Genomic DNA, 26,810 nt, shown 5'->3' on the forward strand with positions numbered 1-26,810 from the left:
GTGTATTCGTCTTGTGGAGAGCTATAGCAACTCAATTCAATAATATACCTAAAGTCTGTTCAACGAGAAGAGATACCAAATGTAAACAAAGTCCATCATTGTTTTGGAGCGACGGCGGAACAAAGAAAATATTGTCTGTCTCTTTCTATCTTGTTTGTTTGCTATCTGCTGCACGTCTCTGCAAGGTCGAACGATATTTTAACTGGCCTTGAAAACAATCGGACCGCGGACGGCCCTTTGATTTTGTATTATTTATTTTTATTTCATTCCGTGTCCTGAAGCGCTCGGGGTGATTTTTATATTTCGATAATTATTATTTAAGAAGTATCAAATCTTATATACATAATTATATTTAATTCAGTAATTATCAGAATATAAATATATTTTACATTTTAAAAATTTGTGTATGTAAAAAAAGGTTACAAAACCCTGCATAGTTGAATGACCTCACATTTGGTATCTCGGCTCACTGAACGCACTATAGTTAACTTTGTATGAATAGAAAGCGAAACTGAAATCAATTGTTATATAAGACACAATGTAAAATAATAATAAATTAAAGATTCGTAATAAGTTAACAAGAAATAAAATACGAGACGAAATAATTATACAAACATATAATAATACAATCGAAAGCAAACTCAAATAAAACGTAAACTCAAAAAAACGTTAAAATCAATGATACATACCCATAACTTTTCCAAATGATGCATAAAAAAACATAATTTTTAGATTATAGAAAATTTCGGAAGATAAACTGAAGTGCTAAGTATAGTGAGAGGATTTCAGGGTAAATAATGAGCGTCTTACCCTTCTTTAAGCAGTACTGGAGTCTCCTGAACGTTGTTGTTTTGTGTGTCCGAACTTGTGGAAATTATTTCTAGGAACTGTTTTATTGCTTGCACCTGCACGGTCAAACATTATATGTTACTACATCGTCAATAATTAAATCATGTTTTAATAAGGATAAAGAGTTTACGCATAACGGACCACCTTTGTGTCTAAATGCGGAAAACCGAGCCCACAACAATAAAACAATACAATAAGGATAAAGAGCATCACAAACATATATAGTTTCATTTGAAATTATAAACTAGATTACAATACTATCAATCAATAATCGTTACTGGTGTTATCCGCATCGAAACTTTACGTACTTGCGTGTGTGTATAGGCCTTATTAGAAACAAAACCACAATAAACACATTAGCTTACTTACGCACGTTGTGTATTGTGGTGTATTGTTCATATTTATTGTAATTTTGGTTTAAATTTTTTTTTATTTTTAATAAAGTATGTGACTAAAAAATATAATGATATTGCATGCCACTCAGCCGAATATAGCTTGTAACTGTTTAAAACGTTACACCTTTGCGTATATTCGCAATAAAGTTAATTTAAATTATTCTTTTACTAATAAAAAATTTGCAATGAAACTTTATATAGTAATCGATTGACTACGGAAAACATACAGACATTTTTATGTTAGTAATGTAAGGTCTACTAACATGTCTAGGCGTGCAGAAGCTGCGGTACAGCTCGGCCATGTACTCCTCCTTGCAGACCTGCTGTGCCGAGCGGCTGCTCACGAGGTTGCCCAGCGACTGGATCGTCTTCGAGATCAGCGTCAACGTTCGGTTTGTTTGGGGATCCTGGAAATAATTAGACAGGGTTTATAGACTACAGTTGAAGTTGTATTTTACAAGTAAGTACTTTGCTTGTTTTTTTACTCATACAACACTTGATTTTGATGATTTTTTTTTAAATCGAAAACTGGTGCTCGTCATGTGATACCATATAAATTTCATAAAGATTTGACGATTACATTTTGAGTTATCCCTAATAATGCGTATTTAATTAACTGCTTTATCGATTACCACCTCGTACTACTTGTCGATGTAATTGAAGTCGATTTTTTTATCGTTTATTCCCATTCAGCCTGTAAAATCCCAGTGTTGGGCATAGGCCTCTTCCTCCATGTAGGCGAAAGGTTTCTCCAGGTAGTTTTTTTTCTCGTTTGCGATCAAACAATTATTTTCCAGAGATCGAACTTATTAAGTAGTATTGTATTGTATTGGGCTCGGTTTTCCGCATTTAGACGCAAAGGTGGTCCATTATGCGTGAAAAGAGGGCTGACTAGTTCAGCCAGCCCAACTCCTTCCAAAAGCTCAGTAGCCTCCTGGGGCGTTCACAGGCTTCTCGGAGCGTCCTTATTTCCTTAAGGATTTATCAAGTAGTACAAGTGTACACTCACAATCTGCTCGGTGGTGAGGTCAAAGAGGCGCGGGCCGAGGATGGCGGGCGCGAAGAAGCGCAGGAAGATGAACCCGGACACGACGGAGTAGCGCACCTCCGCGTTGGCGGGGAAGTGGCGCACGGCGCACTGGCGCAGCGCGTCGAACAGGCGGCACATGGCGGCCGGGCACTGCGCGTACGACGCCGTGATGGCCGCGAACACCTGCGCCGCGGACCGTTTATGACATCGCCCCCGACCTAGAGGTCGGGGGCTAAGTCTCTCGGACGTCTTTTAGAATTTTAGCTTGTATAATAACTTAAATCTAATTTAATATACATTTTTTGATTCGATTAAACGTAAATTTTTCAATAAAGGCTTTGATAATGTTTTTTTTTTGTTCTTTCAATTTCTCCTTTACAATATATATAATAATAATAAAAGGTTAATTGAGTATGAAGCTTTCGTGTTAAGTGTTACAATAGACATCGGAATATAAGCAGTTCTTTGATTAAGGGCTGATTTCACCTGTTGTGGATAAAGTGAGCCCTGCTAATAAATTACGAATAGACTTTAACAGCAGAAGATAGAATAGGCCATTTAGACCTGTTTCTCCATATTAATAAACACTACCTTAAGATTCATATTTACGAATAAAAATACCTGATAAATATAGTTGAATACGATGACGAAAATGAATAGGTAAGTAATACATCAAAAACTTTAGGAACAAACTTAGTTTTTTTTTTACCTTATCGGGTCTGTTTTACCACAGTTATGAGATATTTCTAATCGCAAATACGAATCTAAAAGCAGTAGTTTAATAATTGAGTAGAAACAGATCCTAATGGCTCATTCTTCCCACCGCTGTCAGTCTAAACTCATCCACACGCGGGAGGTACGGGAGGTACAGGAGGTGCGGGAGGTGCGGGAGGTACGGGAGGTGCGGGAGGTGCGGGAGGTGCGGGAGGTGCGGGAGGTGCGGGAGGTGCGGCGGCGCGTTACCCGCTCGACGTAGTCCTTGAGGTTGGCGAGGTGCGCGGCGACGGCGGCGGCGGGGCGCACGCGCGCGGGGTCGATCTCGCAGGGCCGGCGCTCCGCCAGCACGGCGGCCAGCGTGGGCCGCAGCACGGCGCGCAGGTACGACGCGCCCGACAGCCGCATCGCCTCGTCCATCATCTTCGACACCAGCGTGTTGCCGCGGAAGATCGTCGTCGCGTCGCTGCGGCACACGAGCACTTATACTCACTGAACACGTCCACGCTTAATATATTTATATTCTTTATTACACTTTAAAAACATAAGTATAAATCGTGTTTACAAACAATATTGGCAGGGGCGAACTTATCTCTGTAAGAGATCTATACCGGTCTACCCATGGTGGTGAGAAACGATGTTACCGTGATGCAAATTGCAATGTAGGTATATGTACCCATTGAAACAAATTATTCGTACACAGTTTGCCACATGTCCAAGGCTCTATATGTTAAGATGGGGATTTTTTGAAGTAAAACTTCTTTACGCACGCTTGACTTAGGGAGTAAGCTGGTGAATGCGTGACGAGAGCGTTACGAAAAGTGTGATAGGGCGAGACGAACAAAAGTTGAGAGGGAGACGTTAGTGAAGATAAGAAAGATATAGAGTTAAGTTTAGTAAGTTGTACTTCGGTCGTGTGGTCTAAGGCACACTCATTTTTTTTTTAAACTATAATATAATATAGGTGGCAAACGAGCATTCAGTTTGCTTGACAATAATTGGATACCGTAGCCTACAGACACTTGGACCATCAGGAACATATTAAGCGCGTAGCCGACCTACCTTGACCTTCTTTAAAAAATCTATCTATCTAGCTACCTTCATCATATCAGGAATACAACACAACTTGAGAGAAGTATTATATTGTTGTGGGCTTCTGTAAGGTAAAGTACTTCCAAAGTTGGACTACTTAATCCCTTTTGAATTGTCCATAAGAGTCAATATAAAATATACCTTTACATTGCGAACATTTTTTTTGCGAACAACCTCTTTATAATGAATTTTCAACTATAAAGAAAAAGTATAAATACCTCTAATTCACGAATTTTGTCAACCCAAAACTTTTATATAATGTTCCCACGAATGTATGACTCTTAATCTCATAGTATGTGATTCATGTCGCGATATGTTTCGACACGCTTTTTTTCGTAAAACAATCATTGTTGTTTGATGGAAAGTAATGTAAACACTTCTGCTCGTCACTATTGTTAAAGATTTAAGTTAAAACGGCTCAGAAACGTAAAAGGTGTTCCTTATCGGTCGCAGAAAAGCGAAGCATCATTAATTATGTTGACAAAAATCCTATGACGAAAAAATTAGACATAGCTAATAAGTTCGGGGTTCCCGCAATTACATTGGCTACAATTTTAAAATTTAAAGATAAGTTTTCAGAAGAAAGTGGTTTCCCTGTAAACAGTAAAAGATTAAAATCATGCGAGTTCAAAGATGTAGAGAAATGTGTGTTGAAGTGGTTAAAACCAAAAAAAATCACAATCGGAGGCCCTATTCTTCAAGAAAAGTCTCAGCAGTTTGCAGTAGAATTGGGACATGAAAAGTTCCGTGCTAGCAACGGGTGGTTTCAAAATTTCAAAAAACGAAACGAGATTATTTTTCGAAAAATATGCGGTGAAAGTGAGTGTTGATGAAAAAGTATGTGATGATTGGAAAAACAAACTGGAAGAGCCGCCGGATACGATCCCGAAGACATCTTTAACGCTGACGAAACTGGACTATTCTATAAATGTTTACCTGACAAAACCTTATCATTCAAAGATCGCTATCAGGTGTACATGATAATAACTGGGACCGATGACTTAACGTGCTCTCCGAGGCACGGTGGGGAGTAATGTAATATTTTTCACAAAATTGCTGACACGGTCTTGACAAAGCTATAAAGGAAATTATGAAAACTGAATACAATTGAATGAAGCAACAAATTCACACTGGAATATTTGTCATAAAAATTTAAATGACCTATTATGATGATATAAAACGAATTATAATTACATATTTCAAATATTTTGGTACAAAAAAAGAAACCTACATCGTTAAAAGGTAAGGTTGTCGAGGTAATTATTGCGGTAACCGAAAATTGCTCTAAAAATTCTCACAAAAGCGTCACGTTGCATTGTGAAGGCCGTAATTTCTTCACGATTATAATTATGGTTGTCTGAGTTTACTTCTCCTGCTAGATAGTGATCGCTCTCTAATGATACCCATCACAAGATTGCTCACCTCAGATTGCTCTCACAGATGTTTGTACATCTGTTATGAGATCTTCATAATGACAACGATTATCAAGTGACGATAACTTATACAGCCGTGGGTATAGAAATTATTATTATTATAGAATTATGAAATAATTTAATTAAAAATTATCACCTTGTTCTCATTATATGAAATTTAAGGTAGGTTTCGTAATATGTATATATGCAAAGTGATTATATTCAATTGAAATTCTTAAAAGTAGTTTTATGTTCATAGACTTTAGTTGTAAAAAGATAACATTATATGCGATAATGTGAAATATTTTTTAAATCAAAATTTAACAATTTTATTTTAAATATGTTTTGTTACAGTGTCTGCGAAGCGGATGAGGTTGTGCTCTAAATTCGCCTTACAAAAATTAAGCGATTTCTTGAACAAATTTTAGATATCACATCAATAAAGACATCACTTTAAGAAATGTAAGTTATTAAGTAGTATATAGTCAATTATGCTTAAGTGCTGTACTTTGTTCACCAAATTGTAAAGTTTTGTTTAAGTTGCATCAAAAACTTTTCAAGTCATCTTAGTCGACACTAAGATATGATTTTTCTTAATGTAAGCTGCAATAGTGTACCAAGTAGAGATCACTAACGAAAATAAAAATTAGGATAACAAAAGCACGGGCATTATAAGCCTGTGGACATATCTTTATAAAAAAAAGTCATCTTATGGCCAGTTTCAATACTCTATCTATCTCTAAATTTGCTTACTAGAGATAGAATTTTGACGTTAACTCCATATAAATTGTGTCAAAAATCTATCGCTAGTAAGCAAATTTAGAGATAGATAGAGTATTGAAACTGGCCATTAGTCTGATACTCACGTGAGGACCGATATCTCAGCGTCCGCGAGCTCCTTCACGATTGGCACAATGAGATCGTGGTGTGTGAACAGTCGAACCAGAGGTTGCGCTGCGTCTGTCTTGCTCGACACTATCTCGCCGAGGATATACACTGCTGAAGTTGTGATAGGCTGAAAAAGATTAAGTTTGATTTTAGACAGGTGTTCTGATAGCTATAGCATATCTTAATATATTCTTTGGGGAGTTCAAATTTAATACAATCATTTAACGACTCGTTAGTACTACGATGACAGCGCTAGATTGTAAATGTTGAGCTGGTGATTGAAGGTTCGATACCCGCAGACGGCATACATTTGTGCCATACAAATGTTTTGACGTAGTCTGAGCGTTTGTGCTTGAGTATTGTGTTAGTTTCCGGACCGGTCGAGGGTGAGAAGTTTTTATTTTAATACTATTATTATTATCTTCTTTCGAAGTTAATCTAACCTTCTGCTGAACGCTCCTGAGGAACAACTCCTCGAGTTGGGTGTAGTGGTGCAGCGGGAACACGTGGTCTACAGTGTACTGTAATAGCAATCGTAGTGAACCTAGCGTAGCGCTGCCAGCTGCCGACAGCCGAGTACCAGGCGGAGTCGCACCTCGGGATAAGGCTCCACCCGCCCTTGACGTTAGGAAAAACCTGCACCATAAACGAACATTGAATATAGATAACCATACGTTTAAAGTAGACTTTAATGGTCATCAAAGGTTATTTGGTCTAAAATCATGTGAATCTTACCATGCACAAAGAGGAGCGGGCGCTGGCTGCCTTAGTTGTAATCGTACTTCGCCAAGAAATACTGGTGTTGCGCCGTCGTGCCAAACTGATACCCTTGCTTCACAAGCTACTCCGGCCTGCAAATAAAAACTCGTTAATTTATACTAAAGAAGGAACGTCGGAATACAAATACCGAAGTTAGGTTATAAACTTACCGCTTGGGAGCCATCTTTGTCTTTAGGATCGGCTTCCATCACGAGATCAAAACAGAAAATTTCATCAAATTGGGGATTGACCGTCTTCTTTCTGGGTTTAGTGCGTCTTTCGATTCTTCGTCCATTGGAATATAATAATGTGACGAGCGCGAACGGATCGCACTGGCCGTTCTTTGTCGTAAGTTCTGAACATTCTAATACTCTAAGTCTTAAAGTGTCAGGCCCTACGCGAGCAGCACAATGTCTTTCAGGGTCCGACCAGTAGTCGGCAGCGGTGGGTGTGGGTGAGGCGTCAGATTCCGACATCGCATGCATCGGGGGTTTCGTCCGTACTGCCCATTGTGCGCGGTCCTTTAAACTTTCCGACCGCGACAGAGCCAGCGACGGTTCCGTCGAAACGGGACTGAGAAGCTTTTTACTAGTCGAGCTCGAACACGACCCGAACCTCATGCTTTCCTTACAATATTCCGATAACCTAGTGAGATTTTTAGCTTTCGTCTTCGTCGAGCAGTTGTCGGCATTCGGGTCCGGGTCGGGTGGTTTCGGGTCCATGCGCAGTCGTTTCCTAGAATCCTCGAGCGTAAGTTCGATGTAGGCTTTTCCCTGAACCTCTGAATCCGCGTCGACCGGCCGCAGGGCGAACCAGTGGTCTTTGTTATTGTATCGCTGTAAATCTTCACGTTTGATTGCAACTTTGCCGAGAACTTTGTCTTGTTTGAGATGTTTGTCACGATCGAACACGTATATGGACAGATATCTGAATCTTCGTGGTACCTCGAACTGGAATTCTTCGCCAAAAAATGGGCTGAAAAAAAAAAACAAATATAGAAGCGAGCCTGTCTTTGGTAAAACCACACAGATCCAACTAACCAGAGACACTTATCGAAATACAATGAATATTGTTCGAACTGAATTCTATAAATTGTTATCAGTGTTGGACAAGTGTTATATTTATTAGTAACATTTACACTTGATATATTTCTTTAATATACCTACTTATAGTTATGTCATTTACGTCGCGTTTAAGCGATTGTCTGTACAATTAAATCCTTATATATAATTTATATCAAAATAATTTTTAATAAAAATACATTGTGCTGCGTATGTGCTATGTCTAGTTACTAGAAGTACCTAATTTATAAATTTATTTAATTTTCATCAGAATATTCGCACTTTTTCATGTATGTTACCTCAGAACTGGACCGACTTTCAACATTTTTTTCAAAACGTAAGGTGGTGCGTGTCATGTGTTATATCTAATAATGCGTATTTACTTGACAAATTTTTCGTTGTATTATACCGCTAACTTTACATTGGGATTACCGATTTTGATAATTCTGTTTTAATCGAAAGCTGATATGTCTTGTTGTCCCATTTAAATTTGATCGAGATGAGATGAATAATTTTTGAGTAATATTTGATAACAAGTTTACTTGACTATTTTTCCGTCTGTTTACGTTATATTACTTCTTGATATAAATTAAGTCGGTTTTTTTTTTCGTTTGCGAGCAAACACAATTCATATTCTAGTTTTAATTAGTTGTATAAGTGATTCTCATTTTTTATTTATTTATAAGTGATTCTCATTACCTTACGATTTTTGTGCTTATTCAATACATTACAAAAATCTGGTTTTACGTATGGTTTTAAAACTTCAAATTTACAGGTTTAAAAGTGACTTTATCGAAATAAAATTTTGATGTTATTACATTGTATACAAATCATAGAGTGAAATGAAACTGTATTATTTGAATCAAATTAAAAAACTAAGGAATTTATATTTAAGCACCCTTACCTGACTTTAAAAAATAGAATCAAAAAGTAACAAAATTGAAGTTACTCGTGTTTGATTTAATAACGTACATATTGAATGTATACATCTAAATAATATTGTTCCTATGTAAGATAAAAATTTCCAAATCACACAGAAAGCGCTCAACAAAATGCTTCTCTCTCAGACTACGTTGTCATTAAATATATAACGTATAAATTTATTTATTGGAGGGAGCCTGAAGATTATAAAGTCATCAAGACGTGAAAGTTCAAAGTTAACGGATTTCGTATTGTTTCTGTAAAGCCATTAAAACAAACAAAACTTTTCTCTTTATAATAATAAAATATTGATATACAAAACAAGTTTCTGGCTTCGAATACGCTGGCTAAGCTTCGTTTTTTACCGAAAAGGTAGATATATAATAATTATATCTTACTAATATTATAAACGCGAAAGTTTGTATGTATGGATGTTTGTTCCTCTTTCACACAAAATCTAATTAATGGATTTTAATGAAAGCTTAAAATTATAGCGCTTATACAGTAGAATAACACATAGGCTATTATTTTTAAAGATAGTATATGAATTGTCCAAAATATAACGATAACTGTCAATTAAGTCGGAAAAAAACTGGATCTGCGAGCTATTCTAGCGTATACTGAAAAAACTGTACAGTTTATACGTATATAATGCATCAAAAAAATGTTTATCTTAATTAGTCCTACAAAAAAGTCCGCGACAGCATATATCTATCTTTTATGAGTAAGCAATTATCGTCAAAACAGTGAACGATAATTACAATAAAAATTAATAATATATTTCTTCGCACATTTGGTAGTAACAAATTTACTTTTATATCGCAGAACCAATTTTCATGAATTTTGGTATAAAGATAGATATTGAGAATATAATAAGCTACTCGAAGTACTTACTAATCCTACGCAGACGAAGTCGCGGGTACCTGCTAGTATCGAAATAAAACAGTGTCTTATGTACCTATTTATTGATAGATTTTGTATTACATTCACCGGAATATTAGATAAACCTTGAAGATTTCATTAGAATTTATATATTTTTATTATAAATCGACAGTTTTTGTTAAACAAATCATCAAATCTTCCAAAATAAGAAGAGCCCTTATACTAACTAGTACTTGTATTTAACGAAGAGCAGTAACATCATTTTTCTACGTGAGGAGGCATTAGAAAGCAAACAAGAAAATGCTTATGGTAGTCAATCCCTTCGATGTGAACATGATAATCATCGCGGCACGGATACGCGTGGGCTCGCATCGTTCACGACAAAGGTGAAAGTTTCGACACTCGCCTTTATTGTGATACCACACAAATTTAACTACACAAAGACTATTATGAAAATTAACGCCGCGAATGTAACAATGTACGTATGACGAGTTGTTTACATTGCTCATACCGAACTTAGTTTAGAACCGAGTGCATATTCCTTACATGATCGTGTCGTGTCTAGATTTTACTAATTTAATATTTAAACTTGCATGCATCACACGATAATTATGGCGAAGACGTTTTGCATCACAATCGATCATACGGATGACAACTTGACGTTGATTAATACCTAAACAAGCGCATGTTTTGGAATAACGTTTGCAAAGTGAAGTCATCGCGATCAACAGACGACTCAAATAATCAATTTATGATACTACGAGTATGTCAAAGCAATAAATCTTATATATAAAATTCTCTTGTCAAATTTTGTATGCATATCGGGTAGGTCAGAGATTAGTCAACATCCCTTTTTCCATACCCCTAAGCTATAGGGGGGGGGGGTGTTAAGGGGGTTGATAACATAAATGGCAAAACAACGTTTGCGGCATCAGCTTAGTATATATAACAAACAGAATATGAATCAAATCATGTTTGAATGTTCAATATGGAGTTTTGCAATAAGTATGAAACATGCTCGTGTAATAAAACAGGCTCGCCGAGCATCCGGCGCCGCACTAATATTTATAAACCGGAGGCGGAACTGCCACCAGCTGAGAGGGGGCGGCGCAGGCGCATCGCACACGCATGCTCTTTTATATCACAATTACAAATCAAAGAAGCAATAATACATCGATAACTCACAGAATTTATTTCTTTATTGAAATAAATTATGAGCATATTTAGTCATGCCTAAATGTTTATGTGATAATAAGGCATGACAGCAGTTTTTAATACTATACCTATATATTTATTTCTGTGTGGCTACGGTATTAAAGAATATAGCCACCCCCTCTCTTCCTGTGGGTGTCATAAGAGGCGACTAAGGGATAACACAGTTCCACTACCACCTTGGAACTTATAAAGGCGACCGATGGCGGGATAACCATCCAACTACTGGTTTTGAAATACCCAGGCCGAAGGCCCACCTTCGGCAGTGTCTTCGTTACGACAAAGCCAGCTCTGCGGTGACCAACCCGCATGCCCAGCGTGGTGACTATGGGCAACACACATGAGATCATGCCATTTTTTGTGCAAACTTGTTGAGGCCTATGTCCAGCAGTGGATTGCAATAGGCTGAAATGATAATGATTATGATATATTTATTTTGTGAATAACCTATTTTAAATATCGATAAGAAAACGGCATATGTTGAAATTTAATTACTTATATAAAATAAAAAAGACTTTATATAACTCGTATTTTAAAATAACGGTGTAATAGTTAGTCTATTTTGAAAATTTGGCGAAGCGAAAAACGTTAAGTGATTGTATAACTGTGGCCAAATATATAAGCATCAATGCGAATCTCGTAAGTTAACCGAAACATCCTAAAGCGAGCCAACACGTACTTCTCACGTCTCACATGCAATAATTGGAACGGACCACACCTACACTGCCTCTTAGCGCGGTCTCAATAATCAAAAAGGATGGCCGGTACGTGGAACAGAGCAATGCACTTAAATCCGACGACTGCCGGTGCCAGCCGTCCGTTTTGACGCAGCGATAATCATTTTACGCGCCACGAGGTTCCGGCATCAATTTATCACTTAAAAGCTTCCGCTAATGCAGCGGCACCATGAGATTTGAACGGATCGGTTTTTATGACGTTCTCGAAGTGAAACGGCTTCTGGAAATGACTTCATACGATGAATGTTCCCGGTTAAATATAGGGCTGGATTCGTTCTCTTTTTATTAATCTGCTCGGAGTTGCACTTTAATTTTTTTACTATTTTCTTGTAGGATATTTAGTTTATTATTTTTAATGTACGATAGCGGACCTGGTGAACTTTGTAGGACCATATTTATTTACATACAAACCTTCATCTGATAACAACGAATCCAATTTAGTGAAGTCGTTCACAAGTTATGCTCTTGCATACATTTCGGTGACTCATTTTTATTTTCATATAGATTATTGGAGGTGCAGCGATCGTTAACATTGTTATAACATCAGTACATGGACAGTCTCACACAGTTGGACGAGTCAAGCTGATAAGGTATCATGAGACAAAGAACCCATTAAGTCTCTCACTGTGACGTGACATTTCCTTCGATATCCGCCGGCGCGTCCTGCTCACCTCTGGGGTCACAAATCATTATCTAGCTTCCGCTTTATCAATTAACAGCGATACACTCCTTTGACAACTATCCACGAGTATAGAGAAAAATAATATTTAGTATGGAATAAAAAGTATTTATTTAAAACAATAAAAAAAAAAACAGAAACTATGTAGCTATGTTTCTATTTAAAGAAATGTCGATAAGTCAATTTTGTGAAGATAATGACTAATAGCAAGACAAACATCAAAACAAATTATAAAATTACAAAGATCATTGTAGTGCTCTGTTTAAGATAAAAACCAGTAAAACACGATAATAATGAATTACGACCGAAAACATAACAATACAATGGTTGATACAGCAGGTTTTAATACCTGTTCGTTATGAATCAGTCACCCGCATTGGGTTTTTGTGCTAAGTGAATCTACAATAATAATCGCTAGTAGTGTCTCATTCATTTCCAAAAATGAATGGCGAGGGGTGTAGCGGAAGGAACGTTCCGCGCCGACGCACGCTCGCCGGAAATGCATCCGGGACGTGGCGTGACACCCGCACCGCCCTCGTTGGCTGCGTGAATCCCTAACCCTCCCTTTTCCAAATTTATCGCACGCATATAATTTACTCAATCCTTTACAATCCTGTTTGACGTGATCCTGTTACAGTTTTGTTTCGGTTTTCTGTTTGACTGAATGAAATTATAACGGCTTTATTAAGTTTTATTGCTAAAATAAATATTACGTTCACCGTTTACGTTGACAAAATTATAGAAATTTGACATTCACTACGATTGTATGAGATTACACGAGAAATGCTATTTATATCAACTTAAATATAAATCTTAAGTTGTAGACGTGCTGCCGAACTCTGCTCATCCCGCCTGTTTATTAGCCGTTGTATTTGTGCTTAATAATTTCAAAAACAAAAGATTTTATAAAGCGCTGTTATCTCCCGAACGAACATATGCAATTATAACTTATTTTTTGGTTCCTAACCAGAACTTCTTACTATGATTACTATAATTTTTATAAGCTCCGTCTTTTGTAAATATAATACGATTTTGAAATAGAAATAAATAAACTAAATTCTTCATATATTACATATTAAGAATAACTGTCTTATAGCCGCTTTTAAAGTACTACATTTACATAACATGATGATTCAAAGAGAGATGTTCACACCCGATGTTATTCTAGTTGCCGATACTCCACAATTAGCGAACAAACAATCAACAATTAATATTTTCGGCTACAACTAAAAAATGAGGTTACTCTACGTTCTTTTGTTTATACTCTATACCACCATCACACCGCTGCATGCATATGCAAGGAACGGAAGTAACTTTGCATGGACGGTGAGTGCTTATAAATACGACAACTAATGAAAGTGAGAGCAACTAGTTTATTGCTTTGACGAATTATAGTCGTAAATACCAGTGAAGCGGACGTAGGTACGAAGAGGAGAATACTATTGGTTGATAAAATTTAATTACATCCCATCATTTATTTTCTAAGTTATTGACGATTTTAAGAAGAAATAAACGTTTTCTATGGTATCAGAAAGGATATGATTATAAAAGTATTTCAGTTATTCCACAAGCTATTATTGTTTCTGAGTAGGATATGTACAAAGACACTAGTGATAAAATAATTATACTACCTTAATATATAAGTCAATATTCTTTATATCATGATAAATTAAAACATTTCTATAAAAGGTATTATAAAAAAATCTGAGCATAAACATACACTCTCCACACATTAAAATTATTTTATTAATTACACGGATGTTACTAAAATATTTGATAAAATAATGTAAATAATACATTTTAATGAACATGATTATGAATGAAGTTCAGATCTATTTATACTACTTTGGTAAATATTCGCAGTGCGAATTAATAAGCAATTGAGGTTATGGACGGACGCCAGGTACGCATATGACATATATTTTAGGAAGAATGAAAACAATAGTGTGCCAAATTCCACCATACACACCCGATACGCCCGAGAGTGTTAGCGTACTGTAATTATTCTTAATTTTAGAGCCTCTACTACGGTGTAATTTGACAACCATTCACAACGAACCAAACCTTGACCCAAAATTTTTGTTTGCTCCCTAAATTTAATGTGCTAGTAGCGTTTCCCACCCGATAAAACCGGAAGATCGCCCGGAAGCAGTACAAAGAGACCGTTATGTGGGCTGGTCAAATATCATAATGTAGCTCATTTGAAAACAGTTAATATTATCTACAATACAATAAATATTTACACGTTTAAAGGGCAATTTATGGGCTTCTTTAATATTTAGTCCTAAGTTCTGAGTAACTTGTAATGACTAAGTAAGGTCATGCTTTTCAAAGTATATTTTAAATTATTCTGGAAAGCGAGATAAGCCACAATGAAGACTGCCGAATAACAGTTTGCTATGATTCATTCAACACAGACATTCAACAACCGTTGTGGTTTGCGGGTTCGATTCCCGCTCGAGATGGATATATGTATTTGTACAAATAGTTCTTTCCAGTTTGGATGTCTGTTTGTGTGGAACTCTCCACCGTGCCTCGGAGAGCGCGTTCAGCCGTCGGTTCCGGTTGTTATCATAGACACATGATAGCGATTGTTATCTCTTAGTAGGGAAGATATCCGCCAACCCGCAGTGGAACAGCGTGGCGGATTAAGCTCTAAACCTTCTCCTACAGGGAGAAAGAGGCCTATTCTCAACAGTGGAATGCTACAAGCTAAATCGTGATCGTTATGATTCATTACTCACTTAAGTGTTCTCTCCATAGTGGAAGTACGAAATATTTCCTCTTGGTCGAGCGACAGCACGCAGTATATGTCTCGGTGGCAGGCGGCGCCATTGTTGCGAGCTGGTAAATTCTTAGCTTCACCTGGTAAATAGAAGAGAAGAGATGAGATTGTAATATTCGGAAAAAAAACATCTTGTTTTTTAAAAGGTAAATGCATTCCAACCTAGACTTTGTCTTTCTTTTCTATAAGGTAAGGTTTTGGTAAGATAGTGGCCCATTGTATGCTTAAAAACAATCGTTTCATCAAACAAAACTAATTATTGAAATACTCTTTAAGGACAATACTTTTTTGTCACAATAATAAAAATGAAATTTATCATAAATCATTGTTTTCAATGCTTTTTAGATGGTATATTTTTTAAAATGTATGTTATTCAGGTTGGTTTCTTTTTTGTACAATTAGTCCTTTACTATTTAACTTACATGTATATTAACGACACGTACTTATACAAGATACAACATTTTAATCTTTAAAATAGTTATGTGGGTAGTTGGAGACAATCGTGCCACTCATAAATAAAATAATCTAATCTATATACATAATAATGAATGTTTGTCTGTAATGTCCTTTATAGAATCGTAAACTATGCATTTGATTATGTCATGATCTTCAGCAAAGTGTTGTGCATGAGCCCACAAAGGTTTCTGGGTTGGTACGACCAAACAAAAAAATAATAATAAAAAGCGTAGCAACGCGCGCAGGGTACAGCTAGTAACGTATAAATTATCGTTATTCATTTATGTGATACTAGAGAATCAGGAACGGACAGATTTTTTGATACATTTGGGGTTCGACAAAGTAGATTAAAAATAAGTAGTATGAAAATGAAGAAGTAAAACTCATATTCTAATCATCCTATCTAAGAACGCCTGCTTGTATCCTACTTGGCAAATCTGGAGAATATCATTACGCGTATTTATAGCTCTATGTATTTGCTGGCAGGATACGCGTATGATGACTACGTGATAAGGAATAACTAATGGACGAATATAAATGTTATGAAACGAGTAGTAATAGGTATTATCTAGAGCGTATGCATCACATCGTAACTAATAGTAAAGCAATTCATTCATTGCACGCGTACAAAACATATGAACTCATATAGAATACGGTGCCTAGTGTCACCTAACAAGGTGTCTCCAATTACACGCGCCATTGGCCTGCAGCCGTTTTGGTTCGAGTGGCGTCATCGTCATTTAAGTCCTTAGTACCTTGAACTAATACATAATTTAATTGAAACAAGTAGTTTTAAGTGGTAATTTTGTTGCCTTTATCGTATGGAATATTACGAGTAATGTCAATTACGTGTAAGGTTTCGAATGTCACGCGTAAACGCAGCCTTGGCAGTTTCGATTTTAATTGCTCATATTTTCTCGTTTTTTTTTTTTGGTCCATTGTACGATAAAAAATATTTTGTCATATGTGGGCAGGTTAGTGAAGTATAACATAGCGGTGCAATTGCAATTCAGTCGAATTAAATGATTAGAGGCCGTTATTTCTGTGTTAAGGAATTGAAAGATACAAAATAGAAGGTCCAATCGTTGTGCAACAGTCCACACTCTATGACCTCGTCAGATATAGCTTTATACGGTGAAACGAGGCAAGGTGACCATCGAACCTATACATTATGTTCATTGAACATTCGCAGAAGCTTATTCTTTTTAGTACAATTCATATTTACTAGTTAACTTATTGTTCCAAAATGAAACAAGTTTTTTTAAAAATAGTTCAATGTCTAACTAAAACCCTATTAAGCCAAAGACCGTTAAAACAATACATATAAAAGTTTAATAGACGTTTACTTGCACAGCTATAGGTATAAAACTCAGAAAAAGTTTTTAATTAGTGTACCAAAAGAATTTTTTATTTATTTAAATGATAGGAATATGTTGATTATGACCGACGTCTTCGGCCTTTCACTCGAAAGATTGCAACTAAATTGCCACTCATCATTACACCCATAATTACTGCCGCCAAGATTACGGCGATTGTTAGGGCCAAACAAAGACCTTGTAACGCAGGTACGTCGAGCACTCCCACAAATTCGTAATTGGACTACGAGAGAAACTAGCTGGTTGCGACAAACTGTAAATAATTGTTGATGCAAAAACAACCGCCATCATCGGCGACGGTAACACACGCCATCGAACTGGGTCGTGGGAGTGAAACGGGACCTTTGAACAACGCCATGGGTACCTGAGGAAACGTATACTTGCTTTGTAGTTTGTGGCAACAATAGCGAGTGCCGTCATTATGATATTTCCACACTGGTGCGTAGCTCGCGCTCTTTCGAAATCGAGAGTTACCAATGCTCGCTCAAATATTATACTTGTAACTTCATTACAAAGACAGGCAAAAATTTCGGTGCATTGCAATAATTTATGAATAATAACAAAACATGAATAAATTAAAAATATTTGAAATCAAGCTTCAATCGTATAAGTAATAATAATAAGTACTTAGATGGATCGTATAAATAACTTTAAACATAACTTTACCATCTAAATTATTTTTTTTTATTTCGTTGGAATGAATGAATAAGACGTCTGGAAAAAATTGTTTGACACTAGAATATATAGAACATATTAGTGACTTGAATTAAAATGTAACGATTGTGTAAGTAGTCTTGGCTTTAATATTAGCCAGTAGCGAAGTTCCGAAGTTTTCTACACTAATTAATATATACTACTCGTACACATTAACAGTTGATACTCGTAATAATTTTGTGGTTGATTTTTGCATTTTTGCTTTTATTTGAAGAAGTAAATTATAGGCCACAACTACAACGTGACGAACAAATAAATAGTCTATTATATTTTATTTTATTCTAAAATATTTATTTGTCTATAGGAGTAGAGTAGCAATAGAGATGAACCGAGAAGTCGACTAGAGTTAAAATAGTAAAGATTATTAGTCATTCGTTTGAATATTAATTTGGTCAAGATGCAATAAATAATATATTATCATAAAATGTCTTACTTTTTCCCAATAATATACAAGTGAAGGACTTTAAATTTATAATTCAAGTCATGTAAATACACGTCCTAAGGTCCTTACTCCTACACAGGAGTAGGTTTGAATCTAGGTCTTCACCCACATGATTAGGTATTACAAATGGTCCAACCACAGGTGATTTGCAATGAATGATATTTAATTGTCATAGAAATACTTAATGTTGTAAAAAATAACACCAATATTAAAGTCATTTACGTATACTTTCGAGTTAAATTTTTTGTTCTAATTTTTTTTTTAAATTTTTTAAATAGATTTAGTTAGACGAACTTACTATGGTCCTATTCAGACTTGAATGTACAATGAATATGTAATTTTAATTTAAGTAGGTAGTTATCACATAAACATTTCCAAATCTGTCTTATACATACATCTAAGTACCTTATATCGCATTTACCTAATGTAATGTTCATAAACGTAATACTTATATCAAGCTTTTTTGTACATATTTCAGTTTAGTTTGTATTATCAGTATGCAGTATAAATCTTTACACTTCATGTAAATTCATCACAAGACATTTTAGTCGGTAATGAATAACTGCGTATATTATCGAGGCCGTTGCCCCGTGAGGCACGCCCGCTCAGATAATTACAAAAACAATTTCGCAAACACAAGACGCTAATTCGTGCAATCGTACGAGCGTCGAGCTATTGATATTTTGTTTCGATAAGAGACGCTCCGTAATCTTATCATTGATAGTACTTTTGAATGGAATTATCGAGCCACGTGAGGAAACGTCAAGGCGAGAGCGCGCATCGATAAAGATTAATGAGAGCGTTTTTCATTAACGGAACGACGAGTTTCCATGAATGGGTACGCTGAATGAAAAACGCTAGTTCGCCCATTCACGGAGCGTGCCGTGTTGCAGATAGCTACAGCCGCGCCGCCCGCCGTTCGATCACGCGTACAATTTCGCATCACTCATCACTTTGCACTCCGGCTTCGTTCATCGTCGTACCGAATACGCTACGTTACGCCTCCGAATTTGAACTAGATGCCTCGATACGGGATCAAGAATTCTTATTAAGAATAGTTTTGGCGTATAATAGTTATGTACGATAGTAAGTTTCATAATGAAACAATATTTCGATTTCATTCAGGACATTCCCCTATAAAACATTTCTTTACAAAAATAATTTAATTTTGATTTTTTTTTAAATTCAATTTTGGGAGAAGATTTTGAAAACTTTTGTTGACATTAGTTTAAACTAGAGACTACAGTAATAAACAACGTGTACAAATAAATAAATACTCATATAAAAAACGTACTTCTCTCTCTTTCTATTTTCACTAGCTTATATATCTCTCTCAACTTCCTTTCGCCATGCCCGATCACACTTTTCGTTACGCTCTCGTAACGCATTCACCAGCTTTTACTCTCCAAGTCAAGCATGCGTAAAGAAGTTTTACTTCAAAAATGATCGAGAAAAATAGAGAGAATAAGTCCCAAAACGAGCTTTTTTAATCATTTATCATAATTACTAGGAACATCCAAAGTAACAATATTAATAGGATATTCCTAATTGGATAGGAATTATCAATAGGATAAAGGAATCTATTAAATAAAAAGAATTTCCGTTGACGTTTTAGAATCCTGAATATCAACTCTTACTTTTCTAGCATACATAAGTTGGATTTCCCATTTTAGGTTTCTTTACTTACTATATTTTTATGAGAATAAACTCTCAAAAACATTGAAACATTTATGTCGGTATATTTAACTTAAAATGACCTCTTGTGGTACAAATTTTCTTATATATAAATGAAAGCTGAACACGTCCTTTTCGACACAAACTTGCGAATACAATTTCTCATAAATATTCGATGAAAACTAAATTCAATTCAATAGTAAAGAAGAATAATATATCAACAGCATGTTGAATACCGTCATCCGTCAAATAGCGTTATCCACAAACGGTGAAACGGGCTCTAAAATCTCTAAATTGTCTTAGCTGCCTCAGACATCGGAGGTAAAGAGCGTTAACTGCAGCAATTTTAAAGTCATTTAAATTACTTTATAACATGTGAGATTTTCTAATGGTCCGAAACGTGGATTGATCTAACACTCTTAGTACTTTCTGTATCAAATTTTATTATTATTAATCACAAAAATTTAACCATTGATTTTCTATCAAACATATCTATGTAAATAGCAACATACATTTAAAAGTTGTCATTTAACTCAAAAAGCACTTGGTATACACATGAACAATGCGCGCGTGGCTACGCTTTTTTTATTATATTTTTATTTTTTTGTCGTACCAACTCAGAAACCTTTGTGGGTTTTATGCACAACAGTTTGCTGAAGATCATGACATGATCAAATGCATAGTTTATGATTCTATAAAGGACATACAGACAAACATTCATTTTTATGTATATAGATGATGTATCATTGCGGATACACTATCCGATTTCAACTCGTATTACTTCGCGTAAATGTGCGATAGTGAACGAATGTCATACACCGGAAAGTATCAATAACACGAATGTAGATTGACTGTTGATAATGCTGTAAATAAAGCATTTTTACTGTACAAGAACAGTAAAAATAATGAAACTAAATGATGAAAATCTCATTAATATTCGTAACCTTAAAAAAATAAACATATATGTGGTGCTGCGTTAGAGTACATTTACAATAAACTTATTAGGATTAAGGCCACCTTTTGAATAATTCAATATTATACTATGCAGTACAGCATAAATCTTATCTAAATAAAAATTAATTGTGCTAAGCGCATAGCTCGAGAATGGTTCGACCAAATTGGCTAATTTATTTGTTCTTAAGACCAACGGAAGGTTTTAATACGAAAAAAATGTAATTAAAAAAAAATTTACTTTCAACTTTTAACAGAACGAAGTCTGTCCGGGCAGCTAGTAAATAAATAAATAAACGCTTCACACTTAACGCCCCTCAGTAGGATTTTCTCCTGTGTTGGGGGTCCGGAGACACACAATATATATTGCACAAACGCCCAGACCATGACAAACATCTATATGGCCAATACAAATATTTGTCGTGAGCGGGGATCGAACCCGCGACCGTCAGCGCAACAGTCAGTACTGTGACCGCTGCGCCAACGCGTCGTCATAAAAATATTATCTACATCTATAATAACAGTGATTACCTCGAAAGAAATGCAGTGTTATGCATTGTGTTAAATAAAAATAAAAGGATAAACTTAGTACGATAAGTTTTCGACTTTACCAAGCTCATGTTTTCTTCCATTTATCTATTTATAAAACCTGCTTAGCCAATTTTTCAAGCTCTACCTTTTTATTCAAGACTATAAATGTATAAAGTTGCTTGAGCTTAGAAAAGTTTTTTTATGCAGTGCGCTGGGCTAAATTTAAATTCTTAAAAATGCATACTGACAAGAGTAACTGTCGAGTTTATTATCGTCTCTCTTTGGGGCAATCGGCATTCCGCCACAATATGTAGCTACTTCTAAATCTTCGCTTCGAAAGAAACTTTCGTAAAAAGTAAATAAATTTAGATTTTGACAAAGTCATTTATAAAAAGATGACGGTTCTAGTTTTTTATTAGACAATAACTGTGCTGTTGTCATTGCTTTTGCGTTAAGATAGTAGCTTTTTTTTGAATCGAAGATTCAAAACTTTGCAGGTCAAAAATGGACCAACACAAGTAATACTTTTTGATTAGTTTAATCGTTGTAAAATATAGAGAAAAAGCGACGAGACAGTTCAGTCTTTCGCGATAAAAATAAATTTTATCAACAATTCATCCAACTGGTATTTTACAAACGAATTCATAAAATTATAACACACGTTTATTATCAACTAGCTGTGCTCGCGACTTCGTCCGCATTTTGGGTATTTACATGTTCAACGTAATTCTTTAAATTGGCATAACTTTTTTTATTTATGAACCCTACCACAATATAATGATGGCAATGATGATGATTTCAATAATTCGTGAAGCCTACCACAATACATTAGTGAAAACCATATGTAAATCTGATAAGCTGTTTCTGAGATTAGCGTGTCCAAACGCACAAGCAAACAGACAAAAATTCTAACAATCATTGTTTTGGGTGCTATTTGTGTTGATATAGATCCCGATAATGTTTTTTCTCATACAACTTCTATGTACAGACAACGATCCGTCACATTTTTATTATATGTATTGATTAGAAAATTAATTTTCGTTTATAAATGTTTCAAAATTCAATTTCAAAACAGCAAGAAGGACGTAGTAAATATATCGCGGACCAAACAGAACCGGTGGCCTTCATCAGTGCGGATGGCACTTGAAGTAACTGCAGTCGTTATTAAATTAGGAACCCTCCACCTGAGACTACACTTTAGACGGAGATACGTAACTCAGTTAAGATTTAAACTAGTACACGGATTTCCAAAACTTGTTATACTTAAGATCACTAAATGATCTTTGACGATTCCTTTTTTTTAAGGAGGAGTACTAACGCAATTTTTGAAGATTTTTAACCCTCTCGTCTTATGTAACGCGCCATAACGTTTGACTGCAGTATATGTATTAGTATTTAGTAGGTATAAGTATCTACTAGTCTACCCGCGACCACGGCTTGTGAAACCAAGTAAAAAATTCTTAATCTTACTCAACAAATTATCCACCATTATTCTTCTTGTGCATTCTCTTATTTTAGCTTTTTGTTGGTGATAAATTCTTAAAATAAAATAACATATTTATTTTAACCTCAACTTAAAACATAAACGAAAATGGTTGCGAATTTAATAGACTTTAATTCCCTAGTTTTTTTCAAATCATACACAGTCACTTCAGCCTATCGCAATCGATGGACATAGGTCTCCACAAGTTCGCGCCAAAAATGGCGTAAACTCATGTGTGTTGCCCATAGTCACCACGCTGCGCAGGCGGGTTGGTGACTTAAATAAAAAAATAATGTTACGTAACACGTTGTTCGAACCCCGCGCGTTCGCGCCCCTGTAACGCATCGTAATACCGTAGACCCCACCCACTCTCCCAAACTGCTTTAGGTAATACTTGAACGCCCCTGATTACCATCATAAAATATTTAGATTATTAGTTATATTTTTGTACAATGATTGTTGTAAATTTACAACATTTTCTATTTTAGTAAAGAAAAAATTTAATTTTCACTGACACACTGATCACCGTTGTTAACACGAACTACTAAAGTTGGAGATCATTGATACATTACAACACTAAACGACAAACATGGCATGCGTTTAAGTAGTTAGAAATCGATTCATGCGCACCTTAAAAAATGCGATATCTGTAATATATCTAGGCTAATATCTCAGTTAAGCCTTGGCCTGCATCCACCACCTATACCACCACATAAGACAAAAATGTTTGTTAAATCTTAGTTCCAAATCAATTAATTTTAATTAAATGTGTAAATAAAACATAAGCTTTTACAATATCCTTTATACAAATTTAAGCCTTAAAGGTAATCGTTAAAACTTGTCCATAAATAATAAATAAAAGTACAATCGAACGGAACAAATAATGCAACATGACCGTAATAAGTAACGGGTTGTATTTGCATCGTTATCAGACAAATATTCTTCGTTTTATCATTACAAATTACTAAGTGCCTATTTTTAACCTCACGTCGGTAGTAAACAAGTGCGATAATATTATGTTAAGTAAAATTCTTAGCCCTCGTTTGTTTATGTTTATTATTTATTTTACGCCTATTTATCGTGTTTTTTTATATTTATTCCATGTTACATAAAAACGTTTATATTTTCCATTAGTAGAGGTACGATTTAGCCTGTTACATCATATTGAGCTATTCGAAGCTAAATAGGGAGACTTTAGTAAACGTTATACATACCTATAATATCGGTATTTGATATAGTTATTAGTAGTTTTTTTTTTAGATCATAGTACCTTATTTCAAACGCCTATATTTGTTTTCTAATACATTATGTAAATATACTTATATATTTGAATTTCTAATGTAGAATTTTCTTATATATCACAAAGTATAGAGCTAAGTATCGACTACTAACTTGAATCATGCAGTTCATTAATATAATGGGATTCAATTAATTGCGGCCCAGTTGGCTAGTTGACTAAACGATGGCGTCGAACAAAGGTGTATTACAGATAAGGTACAACCTCAGCGGAAGTTGCCATAAGAACACTCGATATACAACGACAGAACTTTACTAATTACGTCGACAGATATTTTAACACGATTTCGAATATTTTACTCATTTTAACGAAGAAAAGTTAAAGAATACAATCGCCATTTTTTTTAATCTCACCGGAAATATGCATTTCTAGCATATCTAATCTTTTTAATACGTAATTGTTACATTTTATACGCATTGACATTTATTTGCGGCTTCTGTTCCGCTACTGTGTTAGTTTTATATAATGCAGTTTATACATTGGTGAGAGAAGTATTAAAATGCTTTAATCTAGCAAGTACGATAAAGCTCAAGGGTAAAGAATTGTTACCAAATCTATTAATCCTTTTAGGAAAGTATTGACTATATACCATATCGCTAAAGATTATACAAGCGATTCAGTGACAATAAATGACCGTATATATATATATATATACAAAACTATACTAAAAATAAATAAAATTGGAGTGTCTGTTTGTAATATTAAAATAACCGCTTTTTATTTTAAAATGCATATGGATGTATACACGATACATATACCAAAATAACATTAATTACAATTTTTATCTGTTTGTTCCGGCTAATCTCTAAAACAGTTCAACTGATTTTAACGGGACTTTCACTGGTAGATAGCTGATATAGTAAGGAGTAACTTAGGCTACTTTTATTTTCGGAATTGATTTATTTTATAACTCAGTGAACTGAACTTTTTTGTTAAATTCCGCGCGGACGAAGTCGCGGGTACGGCTAGTATCTAATAAGTATCTAAAATCGACGTGGGTGTAACCGCAAGGGTCGAATATATATGTATATAGGTAAAGATGCCACGCCTCTATATACGCCTACCTCCCTTGATAGTAGGAGTGGTTGTAAAGTACAATGAAGTCATAAGATGTCCCCGTCAGCGTGTTTTTATCTGAAATATGTTACTAATATTCTATGAACATCCTATTGCATTAATTGAAGCGGGATTAAATAGTTCAAATTCTAACATTCCTTTGAACTTTAACGGTTCGTGACCAAAACCAATTATTTTTTAGTCATTGAATATATCATTCTCCTATTATCCTCTCAAAAGTTGGTCTATAAAGGTAATAATTAATTAATAAGTAAAATATTTTGAATGCTTTGTTTTACTTTTTGCGATCAAGTCATATTTAACGTAAATTATTTTTGCGTGTAAAGGTGTGCGTGTAACCCATAAAACTTCACGCTACGACACCCTAGGGTGGTTTACTATTTATAAATACCAACCTTACTCAACGCAAGTGAAATCGCAAGGGACTTCTTGTCATAATGTAACAGTACATTTCGCCCTAAATAATAATTATTAAGTTTCAATAGTGGAGTAATATTTTGATAGTATAAATATTATATAAGGTTCATTGTTTGTTATATCTAACAGCCGAGTCGAAAGGGTCTAGGGTCGCGCCCCGGAAGGCATACTGCACCCTTATCTCATCAGACACACTTTGTGTTATCACTGGATTTATGTGTTCGCGCCGCCATCGACACAAATCAATCATTTACACAGCTACTACACACTAATAACTTGCCATTTCAAATTAATGAGCTATGGTACAATACAATGATACAACACTGTATATAATATTTAGTTTAATTAAACTTGTGGCTAACGCTAGGACTATATACTGTGTCAATGGATGAAAAAATCATGTTACATTGTTAACTTTGTGCAGTTCTATTCATGTATTATAATAAGCAATGTACTGTTTTGTGTTGTACAATGTACACATCATTACATACATTCATTCCAAAGATTAATTTAGTATATAACTGATTTATAGTAAGCTTGATGTTATATAGGTTGTACTAAACAGGCAAATGCATGCAATACATACAAATAATAATATATTTCAATAAAATCAGACAGTTTTTAATAAACTTCATTCAGTCATAAATATTTATCAAGAAACTATATAACAGAGCAATATATCTCATATGTTAAGAGACTGTTTTTTTTTAAATAGTATGTATTTTTAAATAGCTTTTGTCTGATGTGTCAATAAAATATGGAAACTTGATTGGTCAATTTAGAACTTAATAACTCATTTTTAATGTATAACTACTATTTATGTTTCCCAAAAAATTAAATAAATTTATAAATAAAAGCATTTTGTTTCTAGATACATAAATATTATATTAAAACTAGCTGTGCCCGCGACTTCGTCCACGTGGAATTTAACAAATTAGTTATTGTTTAGTTTGCAGTTATAAAAAAAATCTAAAAT

At 35.0% G+C, this 26,810-nt stretch overlaps 1 protein-coding gene across 1 annotated transcript in view; it reads right to left on the reverse strand.

Annotated features, from left to right (window-relative positions):
- Positions 1–26,810, reverse strand: part of LOC123659184 (GTPase-activating protein) — a 38,884-nt gene that overhangs the window by 8,457 nt on the left and 3,617 nt on the right. Inside the window, exons 2-10 of the mRNA XM_045594441.1 lie at positions 15,376–15,496; positions 7,310–8,114; positions 7,116–7,231; positions 6,824–7,016; positions 6,359–6,507; positions 3,238–3,454; positions 2,254–2,457; positions 1,508–1,651; positions 811–905 (exon numbers count right to left, since the gene is read on the reverse strand). Coding sequence (XP_045450397.1) covers positions 811–905; positions 1,508–1,651; positions 2,254–2,457; positions 3,238–3,454; positions 6,359–6,507; positions 6,824–7,016; positions 7,116–7,231; positions 7,310–8,114; positions 15,376–15,496 — 2,044 coding nt within the window. The remainder of the gene's footprint in view (positions 1–810; positions 906–1,507; positions 1,652–2,253; positions 2,458–3,237; positions 3,455–6,358; positions 6,508–6,823; positions 7,017–7,115; positions 7,232–7,309; positions 8,115–15,375; positions 15,497–26,810) is intronic.

The sequence above is a fragment of the Melitaea cinxia genome, chromosome 2, assembly GCF_905220565.1.
Source record: "Melitaea cinxia chromosome 2, ilMelCinx1.1, whole genome shotgun sequence".
NCBI classification, from domain to species: Eukaryota; Metazoa; Arthropoda; class Insecta; order Lepidoptera; family Nymphalidae; genus Melitaea; species Melitaea cinxia.